This window comes from Bombina bombina, chromosome 3 (assembly GCF_027579735.1).
Source record: "Bombina bombina isolate aBomBom1 chromosome 3, aBomBom1.pri, whole genome shotgun sequence".
Lineage (NCBI taxonomy): Eukaryota > Metazoa > Chordata > Amphibia > Anura > Bombinatoridae > Bombina > Bombina bombina.
Genome location: NC_069501.1, coordinates 754,449,028 through 754,474,921, shown reverse-complemented (window position 1 = coordinate 754,474,921; position 25,894 = coordinate 754,449,028). Strand labels below are relative to the sequence as shown.

Genomic DNA, 25,894 nt, shown 5'->3' with positions numbered 1-25,894 from the left:
GATGCCCAGACGTCCTGGCAAAGGGGATTCCCAGTGACATACATGTAAACAGTGATTCAGAAACCTCTTTACAAATCACTGTTTACATGTGAAAATTGAAGCAATCTGCACCTGCACAGGGAGATTTGATTTCTCCAACAGTAACAGTAAATTGTAGCTGGTTCACTGTTTACTTCAGCAACATCTATCTGATCAGTGGGGAATAGTTCAGCGCAAGAGCATGCTTTTATAAAAAAAACATAGGGCAAGTAGTACACATCCTATTGGCCAGGAACATGGATTCCAACAGGTTTTTTAAAAGGTGTATTCCTGATCTGCAAAACCTGATAAACTGTGCTAACAAAATTACAGTTTTTAATTATTTTAGAACATTTCTTCTGCAAACTAGCTGAAAAGCTAATTTATTCTACAAGTTTGTACCTTTAAAATCACAATATCAAATATCTCATGCATTATCTAATATATTGAACATTCTTGGGGATTGTGTTATTAGCTATGGGACATGGAGAGCTGCAAATACCCAGTTGGATAAAAACACATTTATACAATGGGGCTGTTAAGAAGCCCTTGAAGATTACAGGTTATTTAAGTTAAGTTAAAATTGCTTACTGGAAAGAAAATGCTGGGATGTGGGGCCAAAATCCCTGTGGGCTTCATGCAACTGCCTGATGCGTTCATCAATAGAAACCTAGAAGAAAAAGAATAAGAAATAATTATTTCAACACGTAGTGATGAGTGGAAATTAGGCATCACAATATTATTGCTCTGTGAGCCTTAGGGTGTCAGACAATGAAGTGCTGTGGTAGGAGTTTAAAACACTGAAGCTAATGCATTTTTTTTATTATTGCTTGCATTACATTGCCTCATTTAATCTCTGTACCAAATCAGAACACCAGAAAACAAATAGCTTTATATTTTTTGTAAACCATTAAGCTGAAATACATACGTCATCCCTTTATGACTTAAAGCTACAAAATAAAATCTAAAATGGTACAATTCTGCCTTCTCTGTCTAAGTTATAGAGAAGAGGTTTTTTTTTGTTTTTTGTTTTTAAACCTATACTGAAAATCGTCCTTATGCCTAAATCACTAGGGTACCAACAACAGGAGGTCTTAATGCAATTTAGCAGACAGTCCTCTGCACAGAGATCATCAATCTGCCATGGAGAAGTAATACGATGGCTACTTTACTTGAAGAAGAGCACTGTGTGCGATCTCCAGTAGTTCTACACTCAGTTGGGACAAAGTTTGTGTAAGTTCAGCTCAAAAAATAAAAGATAAATGGTAGCATAGTGTAACCTGTTTTATACCTTAAAATGAGATTTATTGCCTTTTTTCCATTCACATGCTAAGCTTCTTGCTGTCTAATTCTAAAACTTGGTGAGAGAATTAAAGTAGCAGCATTTATATGTGTGTTTATATATATATGTGTGTGTGTGTGTGTGTGTATATATATATATATATATATATATATACACAGAGAGAGAGAGAGAGAGGGGGGGGTGATACTGTAAAACAAAACACACATATATAATAAAAATATTGTCAACTAGAGCATTTATTTGAATTAAATGATCAAAATAACAAAAAAAAACCTAAAAAGATACGGGGTCAATTTATTAAATGTCGAGCAGACATGATTCGCTGTAGCGAATCATGTCACTCGACATCGCTAAATGCCGACAGCATACGCTGTCGGCATTTATCATTGCACAAGCTTTTCTAGTGAAATGTTTGTGCAATGCTGCCCTCTGCTCTCTGGCGGCCTATTGGCCACTAGCAGGGGCTGTCAATCATGCCAATCGTATTTTAGGTTGCGGACAGGTTAAGGAGCAGCGTTCTTATGGCGAGCCTGAAATGATGGAGCCCACATTGTTTTCAGACCTCAAGTAAAACAAAGAAAACAAGTTGATATTCATTTTTAAACAACAAAATACTAATGTATTAACTTAGCTATAGTTCAGAAATCAAAATTGGGCGAGTAACCCTGATTTTCAGTCACAGCTTTCACGTGTCTTGGCATGCTCTCCACCAGTCTTTCACATTGCTATTGGGTGACTTTATGCCACTCCTGGTGCAAAAATTCAAGCAGCTTGGCTTTGTTTTATGGCTTGTGAGCAGCCATCTTCCTCTTGATCACTTTACAGAGGTTTTCAATAGAGTTCAGGTCTGATGATTGGGCTGCCCCAAGAGTGTCATAATGTCACCCAACAGCAATGTAAAAGACTGGTGGAGAGCAATGTAAAAGACTGGTGGAGAACATGCCAAGACACATGAAAGCTGTGACTGAAAATCTGGATTATTCCACCAAATATTAATTTTGGAACTCTGGCTAAGTAAAAACATTAATTTTGTGTTGTTTAAAAATTAATATGAACTAGTTTTCTTTGCATTATACAAGGTCTGAAAACACTGCATTTTGTAATGTTATTTTAACCAGTTGTCATAGCCTGCAAATAAATGCTCTAAATGGCAATTTCTTTCATGTAATTGGCAAGAGTCCATGAGCTAGTGACATATGGGATATACAATCCTAAGAGGAGGGGCAAAGTTTGCCAAACCTCAAAATGCCTATAAATACACCCCTCACCACACCCACAATTCAGTTTTGCAAATTTGCCTCCTATGGAGGTGGTGAAGTAAGTTTGTACGTTGATATGCGCTTCTCAGCATTTTGAAGCCCGATTCCTCTCAGAGTACAGTGAATGTCAGAGGGACGTGAAGGGAGTATCTCCTATTGAATGCAATGGTTTTCCTTACGGGAGATCTATTTCATAGGTTCTCTGTTATCGGTCGTAGAGATTCATCTCCTACCTCCCTTATTCAGACGATATACTCTCATATTCCATTACCTCTACTGATAACCGTTTCAGTACTGGTTTGGCTATCTGCTATATGTGGATGGGTGTCTTTTGGTAAGTATGTTTTCATTACTTAAGACACTCTCAGCTATGGTTTGGCACTTTATGTATTTACATAAAGTTCTAAATATATGTATTGTACTTATATTTTCCATGATTCAGGTTTTCAGTATATTTCCTTTTGCAGACTGTCAGTTTCATATCTGGGAAATGCATTTTTTAGGAAAAATGTATTTCTTACCTGGGGTATAGTCTTTTTTTTCTATTGACTGTCATTTTAAAATTTGCGGGCAGAATTAGGGTCGCGAGGGTGCAAAATGCCAAATTATATTGTGACATTTTTGGCACAAGATTTTTTGTCACAAAGTTATGTTCCATGATGCAAATTCATCACTTCCGGCGTCTTAGTTGACACCGAATCCTTTCACAAGGTTGCATCTTCAATGACGCGAGTGTGTCATTTCCAGATGTTGTTAGCGCCAACATTTTTTCTTATGTTTGTGTTGTGCGTCATACTTGCTGCCAAATAGTTTCATTATTTAAAACCCCATTCCTATATGCCTCTTGCCTTTTTTCTCTATCAGAGGGCTATGCTGTTTGCATTTTTTCCCATTCCTGAAACTGCCATATAAAGAAATTGATAATTTTGCTTTATATGTTGTTTTTTTCTCTTACATTTGCAAGATGTCTCAATCTGATCTTGTCTCAGAAATCACTGTTGGAACCCTGCTGACTAATAACAGTTCTACCAAAGCTAAGTGCATTTGTTGTAAACTTGTGAAGATTATATCTCCAGCTGTGGTTTGTAATAGTTGTCATGATAAACTTTTACATGCAGATAATGTGTCCATCAGTAATAGTACATTGCCTGTTGCTGTTCCTTCAACATCTAATGTACATACCTGTGAATTTAAAAGGATTTATAGATGATTCTATTCAAAAGGCTTTGTCTGCCATCCCGCCTTCTAATAAACCTAAAAGGTCTTTTAAAACTTCTCATAAAGTTGATGAAATTTCAAATGACCGACAACATATTGAATTATCCTCCTCTGATGAGGATCTATCTGATTCAGAAGATCCTTCCTCAGATATTGATACTGACACATCTACTTATTTATTTAAATTGGAATATATTCGTTCTTTGTTAAAAGAAGTGTTGATTACATTGGATATTGAGAAAACTAGTCCTCTTGATATTAAAACTAGTAAACGTTTAAATTCTGTTTATAAACCTCCTGTGGTTACTCCAGACGTTTTTCCAGTTCCTGATGCTATTTCTGATATGATTTCTAAGGAATGGAATAGGTCTGGTACTTCTTTTATTCCTTCTTCAAGGTTTAAAAAATGGTATCCTTTGCCAGCAGTTACTTTGGAGTTTTGGGAAAAGATCCCCAAAGTTGATGGGGCTATCTCTACTCTTGCTAAACGTACTACTATTCCTATGGAAGATAGTGCTTCTTTTAAAGATCCTTTAGATGGGAAACTTGAATCTTATCTAAGGAAAGCCTATTTGTATTCGGGTCATCTTCTCAGGCCTGCAATTTCTTTGGCTGATGTTGCAGCTGCATCAACTTTTTGGTTGGAAAATTTAGCGCAACAAGAATTGGATTCTGATTTGTCTAGCATTGTTCGCTTGCTTCAACATGCTAATCATCTTATCCGAATTATCAAATGTCTGTCGGACCTGATCCGACAGTGCGGATCAGGTCCGACAGACATCGCTGACTGCAGAGAGAAATATGCTCTCCATATTCAGCATTGCACCAGCAGCTCAGAAGAGCTGCTGGTGCAACGCCGCCCCCTGCAGACTCGTGGCCAATGGGCCACCAGCAGGGAGGTGTCAATCAACCCAATTGTACTCGATCGGGTTGAATTGTGGTGATTCCTGTCCGTCTCATCAGAGCAGATGGACAGGGTTATGGAGCAGCGGTCTTTAGACCGCTGCTCCATAACTTGTGTTTCTGGGGAGTCTGAAGACTCACCAGAAACATGGGCTTTCAAGCTCTGTACAGAGCTTGATAAATAGGCCTCTATGACTTTAGCTATTTTAGCTAGAAAAGCTTTGTGGCGTAAATCTTGGAATGCTGACATGACTTCTAAGTTGCTATTTCTTTCTTTCCAAGGTAATAAGTTATTTGGTTCTCAGTTGGATTTGATTATTTCAATTGTCACTGGAGGGAAGGGGGATTTTTTGCCTCAGGATAAAAGACCTAAGGGTAAATCTAAAGCTTCTAACCATTTTTGTTCCTTTCAACAAAATAAGGAACAGAAACCTAATCCTTCTCCCAAGGAATCTGTTTCCAATTGGAAACCTTCTTCAAATTGGAATAAATCCAAGCCATTTAAGAAACCAAAGCCAGCTCCCAAGTCTGCATGAAGGTGCGGCCCTAATTCCAGCTCAGCTGGTAGGGGGCAGATTAAGAATTTTCAAGGATGCTTGGACAAATTCTGTCCAAAATCAATGGATTCTGAGTATTGTCTCTCAGGGGTATTGAATACCTCCTGTGAGAAGATGTTTTCTATCACGCATCCCAGCAAATCCAGTAAAGGCTCAGGCTTTCCTGAAGTGTGTTTCAGACCTGGTGTTTTCAGGGGTAATCATGCCAGTTCCATTTCAGGAACAGGGTCTGGGTTTTTATTCAAATCTATTCATTGTCCCAAAGAAAGAAAATTCATTCAGACCAGTTCTGGATCTGAAAATTTTGAATCATTATGTAAGAGTACCAACTTTCAAAAGGGTGACTATAAGGACTATTCTGCCTTTTGTTCAGCAAGGAGATTATATGTCCACAATAGACTTACAGGATGCACATCTTCAAATTCCGATTCATCCAGATCATTATCAGTTTCTGAGATTCTCTTTTCTAGACAAGCATTACTAATTTGTTGCTCTTCCTTTTGGTCTTTTCAAAGGTTCTCGGTGCCCTTCTCTCTGTAATCAGAGAGCGGGGTATTGCGGTGTTTCCCTATTTGGACAATATCTTGGTACTAGTTCAGTCTTAAGTTCTGCAGAATCTCACATGAATCAACTAGTGTTGTTTCTTCAAAAACATGGTTGGAGGATCAATTTACCAAAAAGTTCTTTGAATCCTCAGACAAGGGTCACCTTTATAGGTTTCCAGATAGATTCAGTGTCCATTACTCTGTCTCTAACCAACAAGAGACGTTTAAAATTGGTTGCAGCCTGTCGGAACCTTCAGTCTCAGTCATTCCCTTCAGTAGCTTTGTGCATGGTAGTTTTAGGTCTCATGACTGCAGCATCAGACGTGATCCCCTTTGCTCATTTTCATATGAGACCTCTTCAGCTTTGTATGCTGAACCAATGGTGCAGGGATTATACAAGAATATCACAATTAATATCCTTAAATCCCAATGTTCGACTATATCTGATTTGGTGGTTAGATCACCATTGTATAGTTCAAGGGGCCTCTTTTGTTCATCCAACCTGGATTGTGATCACAACAGATGGGAGTCTTTCAGGTTGGGGAGCTGTTTGGGGATCTCTGACAGCACAAGGGGTTGGAAATCTCAAGAGTCGAGATTACCAATCAATATTTTGGAACTCTGTGCGATTTTCAGGGCTCTTCAGATTTGGCCTCTGTTGAAGAGAGAACCGTTCATTTGTTTTCAGACAGACAATATCACAACTGTGGCATATGTCAATCATCAGGGTGGGACTCACAGTCCCCAAGCTATGAAAGAAGTATCTTGGATACTTGCTTGGGCAGAATCCAGCTTCTGTCTAATTTCTGCGGTTCATATCCCAGGTTTAGACAATTGGAAGGTGGATTATCTCAGCCATCAGACTTTACATCCGGGGGAGTGGTCCCTCCTTCCATCAACCTGCTTATATTTTCCCGAAATATACCGGAACTAACTGGCCAGTTAGAAAGATATCCGATACTCCCAGGATCGCCACACCTGTGAGCAGACATGCTCTTCAGTTGGCGTTGGAGGTGAAAATTTCTTGTTCATGAGAAGAAGCCATTAAGAGGTGGTCTTCAGTGAACACACAGCTTTAGAGAAGGTAAAAGTTATTCACTACACTAAAACAGACTGGAAGTCGAAACACTGTGCCCGGTACGAGTCCAAGGACGCCACCATTATTAAGGTGAGCCCGGTTGAACAGTGATTAATATAGCAACCGTAAAACGGATCAACTATTTTCACAAACATACATTTCTGCTCAATAAGAAGTGTGACATGCAGTCTATATATAAGTTAACCTAAAAGGGTAAGAATTTTATTCAACTGCATATATTACTCACAAAATATCTCCTCATTATTTAAGTGATTGAAATGCTGAACCGCAATATTTAGTACTAGTATCCTTTATTAGAAGCAAATACTAGTAGAAGATTAAGGATCGCTATATCAAGCTTTAAAGGGACACTTTATTTTATAACAGGAATCGTCATTCTACAGTTTAAGAATTCTTGAATCACCAAGAATAACAAATAGCAAAGTTTTTCGTAACTTTTTTCGTATTAGCTTAACAAGAAAAACTCTATATTTGCATTTTTATTTAAATTCTTTTTATTGAGATTTTTATTTTTATTTTTTTATTTTTATTTTTTCACTTTTTCATTTTTTGCAATTGATCTCTGAGCCTAGTGTCTATGACCTTTTTTTTTTTAACATTTTTGAGAAACCATTAATTGAGACTACGAAATTAATAGTGAATGTTCACATATTTTTAAACCAATTTTATATTTACACATGTATTGCTATTAAAATCATCTATTTTTAACCGTTATTTTCTGTGAATGTGAATTTATTGTTGCGATCTTTGATTCAGCCACTTGCAGGTGTAATGTATTCATCTTATTAAAGGTTCGGTATAATGGTATTGGAACAGGTTAATAATTGAACTGAAACAGTTAGCCCTTGGCGCCACCTCATACCACACCCCAGTTGCTCTAGTTCATCTTCCAAGAGTGATCTCAAAAATAATCATGGAGCAATCATTTGTGTTGCTGGTGGCTCCAGCATGGCCTCACAGGCTTTGGTATGCAGATCTTTTTCGGTTGTCCAGTTGCCCACCTTGGCCACTTCCATTAAGGTCGGAGCTTCTATCTCAAGGTCCATTTTTCCATCAGGATCTCAAATCATTAATTTGAAAGTATGGAAATTGAACGCCTAGTGCTTAGTCATAGAGGCTTTTCTGACTCAGTGATTAATACTATGTTACAGGCTCGTAAATCTGTTTCTAGAAAGATTTATTATCGAGTTTGGAAGACTTATATTTCATGGTGTTCTTCTCATAAATTCTCTTGGCATTTTTTTCAGAATTTCTAGAATTTTACAGTTTCTTCAGGATGGTTCTCTGCTCATTCTGTTTTATTTCACAGAAAGATTGCTAAGCTTCCTGATATTCACTGTTTTGTAAAGGCTTTGGTTCATATCAAGCCTGTCATTAAATCAATCTCTCCTCCTTGGAGTCATAGGCCTAGATTTAGAGTTCGGCGGTAGCCGTCAAAACCAGCGTTAGAGGCTCCTAACGCTGGTTTTGGCCGCCCGCTGGTATTTGGAGTCAGTGATTAAAGGGTCTAACGCTCACTTTACAGCCGCGACTTTTCCATACCGCAGATCCCCCTACGCCATTTGCGTAGCCTATCTTTTCAATGGGATCTTCCTAACGCCGGTATTTAGAGTCGTTTCTGCAGTGAGCGTTAGAGCTCTAACGACAAGATTCCAGCCGCCTGAAAATAGCAGGAGTTAAGAGCTTTCTGGCTAACGCCGGTTTATAAAGCTCTTAACTACTGTACCCTAAAGTACACTAACACCCATAAACTACCTATGTACCCCTAAACCGAGGTCCCCCCACATCGCCGCCACTCGATTAAAATTTTTAACCCCTAATCTGCCGACCGCCACCTACGTTATACTTATGTACCCCTAATCTGCTGCCCCTAACACCGCCGACCCCTGTATTATATCTATTAACCCCTAACTTGCCCCCCACAACGTCGCCGCAAGCTACTTAAAATAATTAACCCCTAATCTTCCGACCGCAAATCGCCGCCACCTACGTTATCCCTATGTACCCCTAATCTGCTACCCCTAACATCGCCGACCCCTATGTTATATTTATTAACCCCTAATCTGCCCCCCTCAACGTCGCCGACACCTACCTACACTTATTAACCCCTAATCTGCCGAGCGGACCTGAGCGCTACTATAATAAAGTTATTAACCCCTAATCCGCCTCACTAACCCTATCATAAATAGTATTAACCCCTAATCTGCCCTCCCTAACATCGCCGACACCTACCTTCAATTATTAACCCCTAATCTGCCGACCGGAGCTCACCGCTATTCTAATAAATGTATTAACCCCTAAAGCTAAGTCTAACCCTAACACTAACACCCCCCTAAGTTAAATATAATTTTTATCTAACGAAATAAATTAACTCTTATTAAATAAATGATTCCTATTTAAAGCTAAATACTTACCTGTAAAATAAATCCTAATATAGCTACAATATAAATTATAATTATATTATAGATATTTTAGGATTAATATTTATTTTACAGGCAACTTTGTAATTATTTTAACCAGGTACAATAGCTATTAAATAGTTAAGAACTATTTAATAGTTACCTAGTTAAAATAATAACAAATTTACCTGTAAAATAAATCCTAACCTAAGATATAATTAAACCTAACACTACCCTATCAATAAAATAATTAAATAAACTACCTACAATTACCTACAATTAACCTAACACTACACTATCAATAAATTAATTAAACACAATTGCTACAAATAAATAAAATTAAATAAACTATCTAAAGTACAAAAAATAAAAAAGAACTAAGTTACAGAAAATAATAAAATATTTACAAACATAAGAAAAATATTACAACAATTTTAAACTAATTACACCTACTCTAAGCCCCCTAATAAAATAACAAAGCCCCCCAAAATAAAAAATTCCCTACCCTATTCTAAAATACAAATATTACAAGCTCTTTTACCTTACCAGCCCTGAACAGGGCCCTTTGCGGGGCATGCCCCAAGAATTTCAGCTCTTTTGCCTGTAAAAAAAAACATACAATACCCCCCCCCCAACATTACAACCCACCACCCACATACCCCTAATCTAACCCAAACCCCCCTTAAATAAACCTAACACTACCCCCCTGATGATCTTCCTACCTTGTCTTCACCATGCCAGGTTCACCGATCCGTCCTGGCTCCAAGATCTTCATCCAACCCAAGCGGGGGCTAGACATCCACTGAAGAAGTCCAGAAGAGGGTCCAAAGTCTTCCTCCTATCCGGCAAGAAGAGGACATCCGGACCGGCAAACATCTTCTCCAAGCGGCATCTTCTATCTTCTTCCATCCGATGACGACCGGCTCCATCTTGAAGACCTCCAGCGCGGATCCATCCTCTTCTTCCGACGACTAGACGACGAATGACGGTTCCTTTAAGGGACGTCATCCAAGATGGCGTCCCTCGAATTCCGATTGGCTGATAGGATTCTATCAGCCAATCGGAATTAAGGTAGGAATTTTCTGATTGGCTGATGGAATCAGCCAATCAGAATATAGTTCAATCCGATTGGCTGATCCAATCAGCCAATCAGATTGAGCTCGCATTCTATTGGCTGATCGGAACAGCCAATAGAATGCGAGCTCAATCTGATTGGCTGATTGGATCAGCCAATCGGATTGAACTATATTCTGATTGGCTGATTCCATCAGCCAATCAGAAAATTCCTACCTTAATTCCGATTGGCTGATAGAATCCTATCAGCCAATCGGAATTCGAGGGACGCCATCTTGGATGACGTCCCTTAAAGGAACCGTCATTCGTCGTCTAGTCGTCGGAAGAAGAGGATGGATCCGCGCTGGAGGTCTTCAAGATGGAGCCGGTCGTCATCGGATGGAAGAAGATAGAAGATGCCGCTTGGAGAAGATGTTTGCCGGTCCGGATGTCCTCTTCTTGCCGGATAGGAGGAAGACTTTGGACCCTCTTCTGGACTTCTTCAGTGGATGTCTAGCCCCCGCTTGGGTTGGATGAAGATCTTGGAGCCAGGACGGATCGGTGAACCTGGCATGGTGAAGACAAGGTAGGAAGATCATCAGGGGGGTAGTGTTAGGTTTATTTAAGGGGGGTTTGGGTTAGATTAGGGGTATGTGGGTGGTGGGTTGTAATGTTGGGGGGGGGGTATTGTATGTTTTTTTTTACAGGCAAAAGAGCTGAAATTCTTGGGGCATGCCCCGCAAAGGGCCCTGTTCAGGGCTGGTAAGGTAAAAGAGCTTGTAATATTTGTATTTTAGAATAGGGTAGGGAATTTTTTATTTTGGGGGGCTTTGTTATTTTATTAGGGGGCTTAGAGTAGGTGTAATTAGTTTAAAATTGTTGTAATATTTTTCTTATGTTTGTAAATATTTTATTATTTTCTGTAACTTAGTTCTTTTTTATTTTTTGTACTTTAGATAGTTTATTTAATTTTATTTATTTGTAGCAATTGTGTTTAATTAATTTATTGATAGTGTAGTGTTAGGTTAATTGTAGGTAATTGTAGGTAGTTTATTTAATTATTTTATTGATAGGGTAGTGTTAGGTTTAATTATATCTTAGGTTAGGATTTATTTTACAGGTAAATTTGTTATTATTTTAACTAGGTAACTATTAAATAGTTCTTAACTATTTAATAGCTATTGTACCTGGTTAAAATAATTACAAAGTTGCCTGTAAAATAAATATTAATCCTAAAATATCTATAATATAATTATAATTTATATTGTAGCTATATTAGGATTTATTTTACAGGTAAGTATTTAGCTTTAAATAGGAATCATTTATTTAATAAGAGTTAATTTATTTCGTTAGATAAAAATTATATTTAACTTAGGGGGGTGTTAGTGTTAGGGTTAGACTTAGCTTTAGGGGTTAATACATTTATTAGAATAGCGGTGAGCTCCGGTCGGCAGATTAGGGGTTAATAATTGAAGGTAGGTGTCGGCGATGTTAGGGAGGGCAGATTAGGGGTTAATACTATTTATGATAGGGTTAGTGAGGCGGATTAGGGGTTAATAACTTTATTATAGTAGCGGTCAGGTCCGCTCGGCAGATTAGGGGTTAATAAGTGTAGGTAGGTGTCAGCGACGTTGTGGGGGGCAGATTAGGGGTTAATAAATATAACATAGGGGTCGGCGATGTTAGGGCAGCAGATTAGGGGTACATAGGGATAACGTAGGTGGCGGCGGTTTACGGAGCGGCAGATTAGGGGTTAAAAGTGTAATGCAGGGGTCAGCGATAGCGGGGGCGGCAGATTAGGGGTTAATAAGTGTAAGGTTAGGGGTGTTTAGACTCGGGGTACATGTTAGAGTGTTAGGTGCAGACGTAGGAAGTGTTTCCCCATAGGAAACAATGGGGCTGCGTTAAGAGCTGAACGCTGCTTTTTTGCAGGTGTTAGGTTTTTTTTCAGCTCAAACAGTCCCATTGTTTCCTATGGGAGAATCGTGCACGAGCACGTTTTTGATGCCGGCCGCGTCCGTAAGCAACTCTGGTATCGAGAGTTGCATTTGCGGTAAATATGCTCTACGCTCCTTTTTTGGAGCCTAACGCAGCATTTGTTTGAACTCTCGATACCAGAGTTAAATTTATGGTGCGGCCAGAAAAAAAACCCGCGGAGCGTTAACAGCCCTTTTACCGCCGAACTCTAAATCTAGGCCTTAATTTGGTTTTGAAGACTTTACAGGCTCCTCAATTTGAGCCTATGCATTCTTTGGACATTAAACTACTTTCTTGGAAAGTGTTGTTCCCTTTGACCATCTCTTTCTGAATTATCTGCTCTTTCTTGTGAATCTCCTCTTCTGGTTTTTCATCAGGATAAGGCGGTTTTGCAGATATTTCTTACCTAAGGCTGTGAATTCTAACAACATTAATAGAGAAATTGTCCCTTCCTTGGGTCCTAATCCTAAAAATTCTTTGGAGAGATCCTTACATTCTTTGGATGTGATAAGAGCTTTGACATATTATGTTGAAGCTACTAAAGATTTCAGGAAGACTTCTAGTCTATTTGTTATCTTTTCTGGTTCTAGGAAATGTCAGAAGGCTTCTGCTGTTTCCTTGGCTTTGTGGTTAAAATTTTTGATTCATCAAGCTTATTTGGAGTCAGGTCAAGCCCCGCCTCAGAGAATTACAGCTCATTCTACTAGATCAGTCTCCACTTCATGGGCTTTTAAGAATGAAGCTTCAGTTGATCAGATTTGCAAAGCAGCAACTTGGTCTTCTTTGCATACATTTACTAAATTCTACCGTTTTGATGTATTTGCTTCTTCGGAAGCAGTTTTTGGTAGAAAAGTTCTTCAGGCAGCTGTTTCAGTTTGATTCTTCTGCTTATGTTTTACGTTTTTCTTTTCATTTATGAGAATAAACTTATATTTCGGGGTGTGGATTTATTTTTTTCAGCGAAAAATGGCTGTTTTTATTTTATCCCTCCCTCTCTAGTGACTCTTGCGTGGAGTTCCACATCTTGGGTATTGCTATCCCATACATCACTAGCTCATGGACTCTTGCCAATTACATGAAAGAAAACATAATTTATGTAAACTTACCTGATAAATTAATTTCTTTCATATTGGCAAGAGTGCATGAGGCCCACCCTTTTTATGGTGGTTATGATTTTTTTTTTGTATAAAGCACAATTATTTCCAAATTCCTTTGTTGATGCTTTTTACTCCTTTCTTTATCACCCCACTACTTGGCTATTCATTAAACTGAATTGTGGGTGTGGTGAGGGCTGTATTTATAGGCATTTTGAGGTTTGGGAAAATTTGCCCCTCCTGGTAGGATTGTATATCCCATACGTCACTAGCTCATGGACTCTTGCCAATATGAAAGAAATTAATTTATCAGGTAAGTTCTTACATAAATTATGTTATTTTTATTTGGAATTTGGGAGAAATGTCAGTAGTTTATATAATAATACATTTGTTTTTACTAAAACACATATAAATAGTAAAATCAGAGAAACTGATAATTTTGCAGTGGTCTCTTAATTTTTTTCCAAAGCTATATATACACAGTATCTCACAAAAGTGAGTACAACCATCAAATTTTTGTAAATATTTTATTATAACTTTTCATGGGACAACACTGAAGAAATTACACTTTGCTGTCCCCTCAACACACAGCCATTAATGTATAGACCGTTGGCAACAAAAGTGAGTACACCCCTAAGTGGAAATGTCCAAATTGGGCCCAAAGTGTCAATATTTTGTGTGGCCACCATTATTTTCCAGCACTGCCTTATCCCTCTTGGGCATGGAGTTCACCAGAGCTTCACAGGTTGCCACTGGAGTCCTCTTTCACTCCTCCATGACAACATCATGTAGCTGGTGGATGTTAGAGACCTTGCGCTCCCCCACCTTCCATTTGAGGATGCCCCACAGAGGTTCAATAGGGTTTAGGTCTGGAGACATGCTTGGCCAGTCTATAACCTTTACCCGCAGCTTCTTTACCAAGGTAGTGGTCGTCTTGGAGATGTGTTTGGGGTCGTTATCATGTTGGAATACTGCCCTGTGGCCCAGTCTCTGAAAGAAGGGGATCATGCTCTGCCTGACTATGTCACAGTACATGTTGGCATTCATGGTTCCCTCAATGAACTGTAGCTCCCCAGTGCCAGCAGCACTCATGCAGGCCCAGACCATGACACTCCTACCACCATGCTTGACTGTAGGCAATACACACTTGTCTTTGTACTCCTCACCTGGTTGCCACCACACATGCTTGACACCATTTGAACCAAATAAGTTTATCTTGGTCTCATCGGACCACAGGACATGGTTCCAGTAATCTATGTCCTTAGTCTGCTTATTTTCAGCAAACTGTTTGCAGGCTTTATTGCACATCATCTTTAGAAGAGACTTTCTTCTGGGACGACAGCCGTGTAGACCAATTTGATGCAGTGTGTGGCGTATGGTCTGAGCACTGACAGGCTGACCCCCTGCCCCTTCAACCTCTGCAGCAATGCTAGCAGCACTCATATGTCTATTGCCCAAAGACAACCTCTGGATATGACACTGAGCATGTGCGCTCAACTTCTTTGGTCGACCATGGCAAAGCCTGTTCTGATTGGAACCTGTCCTGTGAAACCTCTGTATGGTCTTGCCCACCGTGCTGTAGCTCAGTTTCAGGGTCTTGGGAATCTTCTTATGGCCTAGACCATCTTTATGTAGAGCAACAATCCTTTTTTTCAGATCCTCAGAGAGTTCTTTGCCATGAGGTGCCATGTTGAGCTTCCAGGGACCAGTATGAGAGAGTGTGAGAACGATAACACCAAATTTAACACATCTGCTCCACATTCACATCTGAGACCTTGTAACACTAGCGAGTCACATGACACCAATGAAGGAAAATGGCTAATTGGGCCCAATTTGGACATTTCCACTTAGGGGTGTATTTACTTTTGTTGACAACGGTTTAGACATTAATGGCTGTGTGTTGAGTTATTTTGAGGGGACAGCAAATTTACCCTGTTATACAGGCTCTACACTCACTACTTTACATTGTAGCAAAGTGTCATTTCTTCACTGTTGTCACATGAAAAGATATAATGTAAATATTTACAAAAATGTGAGGGGTGTACTCACTTTTGTGAGATACTGTATGTGTATATATATATATATATATATTATATATTATATATATATACATACACACACATAATATAGACTGATTCCTACAGAAAAGCTTTTATTTTTCTACACATCCGAAGAGTACAGATTCTTATTATTTTTCATATTCATATTTTAGCTTGATGCCTCTAACTGATATTTGGCAGCTTACTTGACTGGCAGTCAATACAAAACATTTGACGTAAATAGGTTTAGCACTTTTGAGTTAATAAGATGTAAAAGTTTGAGATTTTTCAGAATGGCCATTTGAGGATTATTAGACAAAGCTAAAGCAAACACTACAGAACCAATCATCATGAACTTTGGAAGAGTCCTAGTTGTCCTAGTTTTGAAAAACCAAGCTGAAGATTATGAAATATAATGCTTCAATGCAGTGATATTTTGATGTTCATTATATATGCTCAGTAGAACATAACAGCTAGATGACTTCTTTAATTCCATATCAACATAACTTTTATATCAGTCTTGCAAACTATGGCCTAGATTTGGAGTTCGGCGGTAAAAGGGCTGTTAACGCTCCGCAGGCTTTTTTCTGGCCGCACCATAAAATTAACTCTGGTATCGAGAGTTCAAACAAATGCTGCGTTAGGCTCCAAAAAAGGAGCGTAGAGCATTTTTACCGCAAAAGCAACTCTCGATACCAGAGTTGCTTACGGACGCGGCCGGCCTCAAAAACGTGCTCGTGCACGATTCCCCCATAGGAAACAATGGGGCTGTTTGAGCTGAAAAAAAACCTAACACCTGCAAAAAAGCAGCGTTCAGCTCCTAACGCAGCCCCATTGTTTCCTATGGGGAAACACTTCCTACGTCTGCACCTAACACTCTAACATGTACCCCGAGTCTAAACACCCCTAACCTTACACTTATTAACCCCTAATCTGCCGCCCCCGCTATCGCTGACCCCTGCATATTTTTTTAAACCCCTAATCTGCCGCTCCGTAAACCGCTGCCACCTACGTTATCCCTATGTACCCCTAATCTGCTACCCCTAACACCGCCGACCCCTATATTATATTTATTAACCCCTAACCTGCCCCCCACAACGTCGCCGACACCTGCCTACACTTATTAACCCCTAATCTGCCGAGCGGACCTGAGCGCTACTATAATAAAGTTATTAACCCCTAATCCGCCTCACTAACCCTATCATAAATAGTATTAACCCCTAATCTGCCCTCCCTAACATCGCCGACACCTAACTTCAATTATTAACCCCTAATCTTCCGATCGGAGCTCACCGCTATTCTAATAAATGGATTAACCCCTAAAGCTAAGTCTAACCCTAACACTAACACCCCCCTAAGTTAAATATAATTTAAATCTAACGAAATAAATTAACTCTTATTAAATAAATTATTCCTATTTAAAGCTAAATACTTACCTGTAAAATAAATCCTAATATAGCTACAATATAAATTATAATTATATTATAGCTATTTTAGGATTAATATTTATTTTACAGGCAACTTTGTAATTATTTTAACCAGGTACAATAGCTATTAAATAGTTAAGAACTATTTAATAGTTACCTAGTTAAAATAATAACAAATTTACCTGTAAAATAAATCCTAACCTAAGTTATAATTAAACCTAACACTACCCTATCAATAAAATAATTAAATAAACTACCTACAATTACCTACAATTAACCTAACACTACACTATCAATAAATTAATTAAACACAATTCCTACAAATAAATACAATTAAATAAACTAGCTAAAGTGCAAAAAATAAAAAAGAACTAAGTTACAGAAAATAAAAAAATATTTACAAACATAAGAAAAATATTACAACAATTTTAAACTAATTACACCTACTCTAAGCCCCCTAATAAAATAACAAAGCCCCCCAAAATAAAAAATTCCCTACCCTATTCTAAATTAAAAAAGTTACAAGCTCTTTTACCTTACCAGCCCTGAACAGGGCCCTTTGCGGGGCATGCCCCAAGAATTTCAGCTCTTTTGCCTGTAAAAAAAAACATACAATACCCCCCCCCAACATTACAACCCACCACCCACATACCCCTAATCTAACCCAAACCCCCTTAAAGAAACCTAACACTAAGCCCCTGAAGATCTTCCTACCTTGTCTTCACCATACCAGGTTCACCGATCCGTCCTGGCTCCAACATCTTCATCCAACCCAAGCGGGGGTTGGCGATCCATAATCCGGTCCAGAAGAGGCTCCAAAGTCTTCCTCCTATCCGGCAAGAAGAGGACATCCGGACCGGCAAACATCTTCTCCAAGCGGCATCTTCGATCTTCTTCCATCCGGAGCGAAGCGGCAGGATCCTGAAGACATCCAGCGCGGAACATCCATCCGGACCGACGACTGAACGACGAATGACTGTTCCTTTAAGGGACGTCATCCAAGATGGCGTCCCTCGAATTCCGATTGGCTGATAGGATTCTATCAGCCAATCGGAATTAAGGTAGGAATTTTCTGATTGGCTGATGGAATCAGCCAATCAGAATCTAGTTCAATCCGATTGGCCGATCCAATCAGCCAATCAGATTGAGCTCGCATTCTATTGGCTGATCGGAACAGCCAATAGAATGCGAGCTCAATCTGATTGGCTGATTGGATCAGCCAATCGGATTGAACTTGATTCTGATTGGCTGATTCCATCAGCCAATCAGAAAATTCCTACCTTAATTCCGATTGGCTGATAGAATCCTATCAGCCAATCGGAATTCGAGGGACGCCATCTTGGATGACGTCCCTTAAAGGAACAGTCATTCGTCGTTCAGTCGTCGGTCCGGATGGATGTTCCGCGCTGGATGTCTTCAGGATCCTGCCGCTTCGCTCCGGATGGAAGAAGATCGAAGATGCCGCTTGGAGAAGATGTTTGCCGGTCCGGATGTCCTCTTCTTGCCGGATAGGAGGAAGACTTTGGAGCCTCTTCTGGACCGGATTATGGATCGCCAACCCCCGCTTGGGTTGGATGAAGATGTTGGAGCCAGGACGGATCGGTGAACCTGGTATGGTGAAGACAAGGTAGGAAGATCTTCAGGGGCTTAGTGTTAGGTTTCTTTAAGGGGGTTTGGGTTAGATTAGGGGTATGTGGGTGGTGGGTTGTAATGTTGGGGGGGGGTATTGTATGTTTTTTTTTACAGGCAAAAGAGCTGAAATTCTTGGGGCATGCCCCGCAAAGGGCCCTGTTCAGGGCTGGTAAGGTAAAAGAGCTTGTAACTTTTTTAATTTAGAATAGGGTAGGGAATTTTTTATTTTGGGGGGCTTTGTTATTTTATTAGGGGGCTTAGAGTAGGTGTAATTAGTTTAAAATTGTTGTAATATTTTTCTTATGTTTGTAAATATTTTTTTATTTTCTGTAACTTAGTTCTTTTTTATTTTTTGTACTTTAGCTAGTTTATTTAATTGTATTTATTTGTAGGAATTGTGTTTAATTAATTTATTGATAGTGTAGTGTTAGGTTAATTGTAGGTAATTGTAGGTAGTTTATTTAATTATTTTATTGATAGGGTAGTATTAGGTTTAATTATAACTTAGGTTAGGATTTATTTTACAGGTAAATTTGTTATTATTTTAACTAGGTAACTATTAAATAGTTCTTAACTATTTAATAGCTATTGTACCTGGTTAAAATAATTACAAAGTTGCCTGTAAAATAAATATTAATCCTAAAATAGCTATAATATAATTATAATTTATATTGTAGCTATATTAGGGTTTATTTTACAGGTAAGTATTTAGCTTTAAATAGGAATAATTTATTTAATAAGAGTTAATTTATTTCGTTAGATTTAAATTATATTTAACTTAGGGGGGTGTTAGTGTTAGGGTTAGACTTAGCTTTAGGGGTTAATACATTTATTAGAATAGCGGTGAGCTCCGGTCGGCAGATTAGGGGTTAATAATTGAAGTTAGGTGTCGGCGATGTTAGGGAGGGCAGATTAGGGGTTAATACTATTTATGATAGGGTTAGTGAGGCGGATTAGGGGTTAATACATTTATTATAGTAGCGCTCAGGTCCGCTCGGCAGATTAGGGGTTAATAAGTGTAGGCAGGTGTCGGCGACGTTGAGGGGGGCAGATTAGGGGTTAATAAATATAATATAGGGGTCGGCGATGTTAGGGGCAGCAGATTAGGGGTACATAGGGATAACGTAGGTGGCGGCGATTTGCGGTCGGAAGATTAGGGGTTAATTATTTTAAGTAGCTGGCGGCGACGTTGTGGGGGGCAAGTTAGGGGTTAATAAATGTAATACAGGGGTCGGCGGGGTTAGGGGCAGCAGATTAGGGGTACATAAATATAACGTAGGTGGCGGTCGGCAGATTAGGGGTTAAAAATTTTAATCGAGTGGCGGCGGTGTGGGGGGACCTCGGTTTAGGGGTACATAGGTAGTTTATGGGTGTTAGTGTACTTTAGGGTACAGTAGTTAAGAGCTTTATGAACCGGCGTTAGCCAGAAAGCTCTTAACTCCTGCTATTTTCAGGCGGCTGGAATCTTGTCGTTAGAGCTCTAACGCTCACTTCGGAAACGACTCTAAATACCGGCGTTAGAAAGATCCCATTGAAAAGATAGGCTACGCAAATGGCGTAGGGGGATCTGCGGTATGGAAAAGTCGCGGCTGAAAAGTGAGCGTTAGACCCTTTAATCACTGACTCCAAATACCAGCGGGCGGCCAAAACCAGCGTTAGGAGCCTCTAACGCTGGTTTTGACGGCTACCGCCGAACTCCAAATCTAGGCCTAAGTGAATAAGAATTTTAAATTGAATTTGCAAGATATATTGACCTGAAGTTTATATCAGTTTGAGAAGTTATGTTGGTTGTGTATGGCTAATCTGATTTTAGCATGTTTGAAATGTAAAATTTTGGTTACTTTTTGGATCAATCAGTAAAACCACATGAGATGTTGTACTAGATAGAACCTAATTCATTTTTAATACTAATAAAAACATTTTACTATAAAGCCATTCTAATCCAAGAATAACAAGCACTAATGTTCCTTGTTATGTATTTAGAAGCAGCAATATGGTTAAACAGATAAAGTCTTACTGCTAATCATCAGGTACTTGGGTAAAGAGCTATATATGGGTGCCGCACCAATATCACCTGACTTATCCAGCTCAGGAGCTGCAATGCATTGTGGTTCATGAGTGGCACTTTAGCTCAATATAAATTCTCTTGCAGAGTAAATTGCATGGATTGTTGTCAGGTTTTAAAATGTAATGCTTTTCAACAACAATTAAAAAACGCTCAATAGTTAATTTATCTCACTCTTTCTAATGTTTTCATAACATATAGATCCAACCTTTGTGTTTAGTGGTGACAATTCTACACAGGTATTCCAATCTATCAGAAAACACTTTTTTTCTGAAGGTGAAAGCATATTTTGCCTGTTTTGAATGGCAGTTCAGTTTGCATGTTAATAAGCCAGACAGTTAATAAACTAACCATCAAACATAATGCCAAATGGCAAGCATGTCTATTGGTATGGCTAAGAGGTAGATTCTAGTGGTTCAAAATGCTTGGATTTACCATCCCTTTTTTAATTAATCTAAATATTCAAATTCAATGGCGGCTCAAAATATTGATTGTAATAAAATACTGGGTGATAAAATAATAAGAATTAGAATAAGAAAACAAATGTTGCAACAATCAAATCATTGAAAATATATTGAATATATTTATATATCAAAGTTAATACATATAGTCACCAGTCTCCATATCAATAAATCTTCTTTAATGTACCCAGAGGCAGGACACAAATGTCTGAAAAATGTAGAAAGAAAAAAGGGTCCTCCACATAGCCGAACTTCATAACTTTAAAGTGTGTAATCAATTTTTATAACAACACACAATGTTTTTTGGCACCAATTTCTCAGTGCTTAAAATGCAGCCTGGTCTTCTTAGCAACCCATTCGTATAACACCAAACTTTGACGTTATTTAAAGGTTCTTTCAGGAGACCCAGATGTAAAAATACCCATATGGGTTGCTATAGCAACAAAATAATCAAACCATTATATTATAAAAGTATACAGACATCTCAAATAGTCATAAAATACAATAAATCATATGCAGACATCTCAAATAGTCATAAAATACAATAAATCGTATACAGACATCTCACATTGGGCCAGAAGATCTAAAAGTCTCTTAGGCTGGAGAGATTATTAAGGAATGTTCACCAGTATTTCTATTTCCCTGGTGGAATGATCTAAAGCCACTTTTTACTCTGAAAACAGGGTGTCTTGCTAAGGGGCGTATACTGCATTTTTGTATTGGGAGGAGATGCATAAATTACAAAAGTGCACAATAATATTTGAAATGTAAACATTTTTTTGATTATTATAAAAAATATTGTTTAATTAGATTTAGGCTACATTGATTGAATATTCAGTCTGTGCTTTATTATTGGCAAAATGATTCTATTTATTATCACATATTCCTAAAAACGTATTTATATATTGTAGCTTCATAGCTTTAGAGTTTTATAGAACAAGGTTGTAGTATGATTTTGTTTTCTTCTAAAATGAATTATTCTGGATCAACGTTACAACAAAAGAAACAATCAATGAACTACTCACTGTACTGATTATTTCAAGAAACTTCACTTTATTATACTGTAATTGCTCACAGAAGATTATTTTGTGTTGTGCAGGACTTGTGTGCCAATTTATTATGCTATATGATCCAAGGACAGACATGTAGATTTGAAGTCTATTATTATTATTATTAATAATAATAATAATTATTAACAACAATATTAATACACGTGAATGTTAATCTTTTTTTTTAATGTTGTAGTCCTGGTAGAATAAATGTTTAGTTTAACAAAACCATTATTTAGCTGATTAATGGCTAGATTTAGAGTTGGGCGGTAGCCGTCAAAACCAGCGTTAGAGGCTCCTAACGCTGGTTTTTACCGCCCTCTGGTATTTGGAGTCAGTCAGGAAAGGGTCTAACGCTCACTTTGCAGCCGCGACTTTTCCATACCGCAGATCCCCCTACGCTATTTGCGTATCCTATCTTTTCAATGGGATCTTTCTAATGCCGGTATTTAGAGTCGTGGCTGAAGTGAGCGTTAGAAATCTAACGACAAAACTCCAGCCGCAGAAAAAAGTCAGTAGTTAAGAGCTTTCTGGGCTAACGCCGGTTTATAAAGCTCTTAACTACTGTGCTCTAAAGTACACTAACACCCATAAACTACCTATGTACCCCTAAACCGAGGTCCCCCCACATCGCCGCCACTCTATTAAAAATTTTTAACCCCTAATCTGCCGACCGCACACCGCTGCCATTTACGTTATCCCTATGAACCCCTAATCTGCTGCCCCTAACACCGCCGACCCCTATATTATATTTATTAACCCCTAATATGCCGCCCCCAACATCGCCGCTACCTACCTACACTTATTAACCCCTAATCTGTCGACCGGACCGCGCCGCTATTATAATAAAGTTATTAACCCCTAATCCGCCTCACTCCCGCCTCAATAACCCTATAATAAATAGTATTAACCCCTAATCTGCCCTCCCTAACATCGCCGACACCTAACTTCAAGTATTAACCCCTAATCTGCCGATCGGAGCTCACCGCTACTCTAATACATTTTTTAACCCCTAAAGCTAATTCTAACCCTAACACCCCCCTAAATTAAATATAATTTAAATCTAACGAAATAAATTAACTCTTATTAAATAAATTATTCCTATTTAAATCTAAATACTTACCTGTAAAATAAACCCTAATATAGCTACAATATAAATAATAATTATATTGTAGCTATTTTAGGATTAATATTTATTTTACAGGCAACTTTGTATTTATTTTAACCAGGTACAATAGCTATTAAATAGTTAATAACTATTTAATAGCTACCTAGTTAAAATAATTACAAAATTACCTGTAAAATAAATCCTAACCTAAGTTACAATTAAACCTAACACTACACTATCAATAAATAAATTAAATAAACTACCTACAATTATCTACAATTAAACCTACACTATCAATAAATTAATTAAATACAATACCTACAAATAAATACAATTCAATAAACTAACTAAAGTACAAAAAATAAAAAAGAACTAAGTTACAAAAAATAAAAAAATATTTACAAACATTAGAAAAATATTACAACAATTTTAAACTAATTACACCTACTCTAAACCCCCTAATAAAATAACAAAGCCCCCAAAATAAAAAGATGCCCTACCCTATTCTAAAATTAAAATAGAAAAGCTCTTTTACCTTACCAGCCCTGAAAAGGGCCCTTTGCGGGGCATGCCCCAAAGAATTCAGCTCTTTTGCCTGTAAAAAAAAATAATACAATACCCCCCCCAACATTACAACCCACCACCCACATACCGCTAATCTAACCCAAACCCCCCTTAAATAAACCTAACACTAAGCCCCTGAAGATCTCCCTACCTTGTCTTCACCACACCGGATCCCGATCTGTCCAGAAGAGCCTCCGATGTCTTGATCCAAGCCCAAGCGGGGGGGGCTGAAGAAAGAAGAGTGATGTCCATCCTCGGGCTGAAGTTTGGATCCAAGCGGCGGCTGAAGAAATCCATCATCGGGCTGAAATCTTGATCCAAGCGGGCGCTGAAGAAGTCCATCATCGGGATGAAGTCTTCTATGAAGCAGCATCTTCAATCTTATTTCTTCCGGAGCCATCATCTTCCAGCCGATGCGGAACATCCTCTTCTACCGACGCCTACTCGCCGAATGACGGTTCCTTTAAATGACGTCATCCAAGATGGCGTCCGTCGAATTCCGATTGGCTGATAGGATCAGCCAATCGGAATTAAGGTAGGAAAATTCTGATTGGCTGATGGAATCAGCTAATCAGAATCAAGTTCAATCCGATTGGCTGATCCGATCAGCCAATCAGATTGAGCTTGCATTCTATTGGCTGATCGGAGTAGTATTAGGGGGCTTAGAGTAGGTGTAATTAGTTTAAAATTGTTGTAATATTTTTCTAATGTTTGTAAATATTTTTTTATTTTTTGTAACTTAGTTCTTTTTTATTTTTTGTACTTTAGTTAGTTTATTTAATTGTATTTATTAGTAGGTATTGTATTTAATTAATTTATTGATAGTGTAGTGTTAGGTTTAATTGTAGATAATTGTAGGTAGTTTATTTAATTTATTTATTGATAGTGTAGTGTTAGGTTTAATTGTAACTTAGGTTAGGATTTATTTTACAGGTAATTTTGTAATTATTTTAACTAGGTAACTATTAAATAGTTATTAACTATTTAATAGCTATTGTACCTGGTTAAAATAAATACAAAGTTGCCTGTAAAATAAATATTAATCCTAAAATAGCTACAATATAATTATTATTTATATTGTAGCTATATTAGGGTTTATTTTACAGGTAAGTATTTAGATTTAAATAGGAATAATTTATTTATTATTATTTTATTTAAGAGTTAATTTATTTTGTTAGAATAAAATTATATTTAACTGGAGAGAAGTTCCAACTTTATCGTATCAATTGCAGACACATACCTCATATGTTTGAGGTCATCGATGTGAGTGTTTTATCTGATGTTTGAATGTTTGTCATTCTTTGTGTACCAATAAATTGCTCTTAAATCTACACTTAGATCATCCGTGTACTGTTTGGTGCACGGAGTTGCGCTCCTGTTTTCTTGTTTTCTACAGGGACTTGTCTTATCTTGCATCACCACGGAATTCACACCAATGGTTTTTTAAAGGAGCAGCAGAGAAGTGTGGATTTGGACTGTTCAGTTAATTTCTATATGGACTACAGTGATTCATTGTTACTTAGATTGTGAAAAAGCACTTGGTAAGAAAGACATTTTACATTTTTTAGGGGTCATTGTGATCAGTTTATTTGCTACATACATACATACATGCCTTTGAAATTACTTATTTGTGATTTATTGTGTTTCTTGTGCGCATTCACAGGTCATCTCGTTTTTATATTTACATTGTATATATTATTTTATTTTTTCTATTATTATTTATATATGTATTTTTCTATTTTTGGGTGGCGCTTTGGGAATTTGCTTTAGATTTAATTTAGGGGGGTGTTAGGGTTAGAATTAGCTTTAGGGGTTAAAAAATTTATTAGAGTAGCGGTGAGCTCCGATCGGCAGATTAGGGGTTAATACTTGAAGTTAGGTGTCGGTGATGTTAGGGAGGGCAGATTAGGGGTTAATACTATTTATTATAAGGTTATTGAGGTGTGAGTGAGGCGGATTAGGGGTTAATAACTTTATTATAATAGCGGCGCGGTCCGGTCGGCAGATTAGGGGTTAATAAGTGTAGGTAGGTAGCGGCGACGTTGGGGGCGGCATATTAGGGGTTAATAAATATAATATAGGGGTCGGCGGTGTTAGGGGCAGCAGATTAGGGGTTAATAGGGA

General features: G+C 38.1%; 1 protein-coding gene across 5 annotated transcripts in view; it reads right to left on the bottom strand.

Annotated features, from left to right (window-relative positions):
• Positions 1–25,894, bottom strand: part of DMD (dystrophin) — a 4,487,195-nt gene that overhangs the window by 593,170 nt on the left and 3,868,131 nt on the right. For all 5 annotated transcript variants that reach the window (XM_053707599.1, XM_053707595.1, XM_053707596.1 and 2 more), the window contains one exon: positions 610–688. In XM_053707599.1, coding sequence (XP_053563574.1) covers positions 610–688 — 79 coding nt within the window. The remainder of the gene's footprint in view (positions 1–609; positions 689–25,894) is intronic.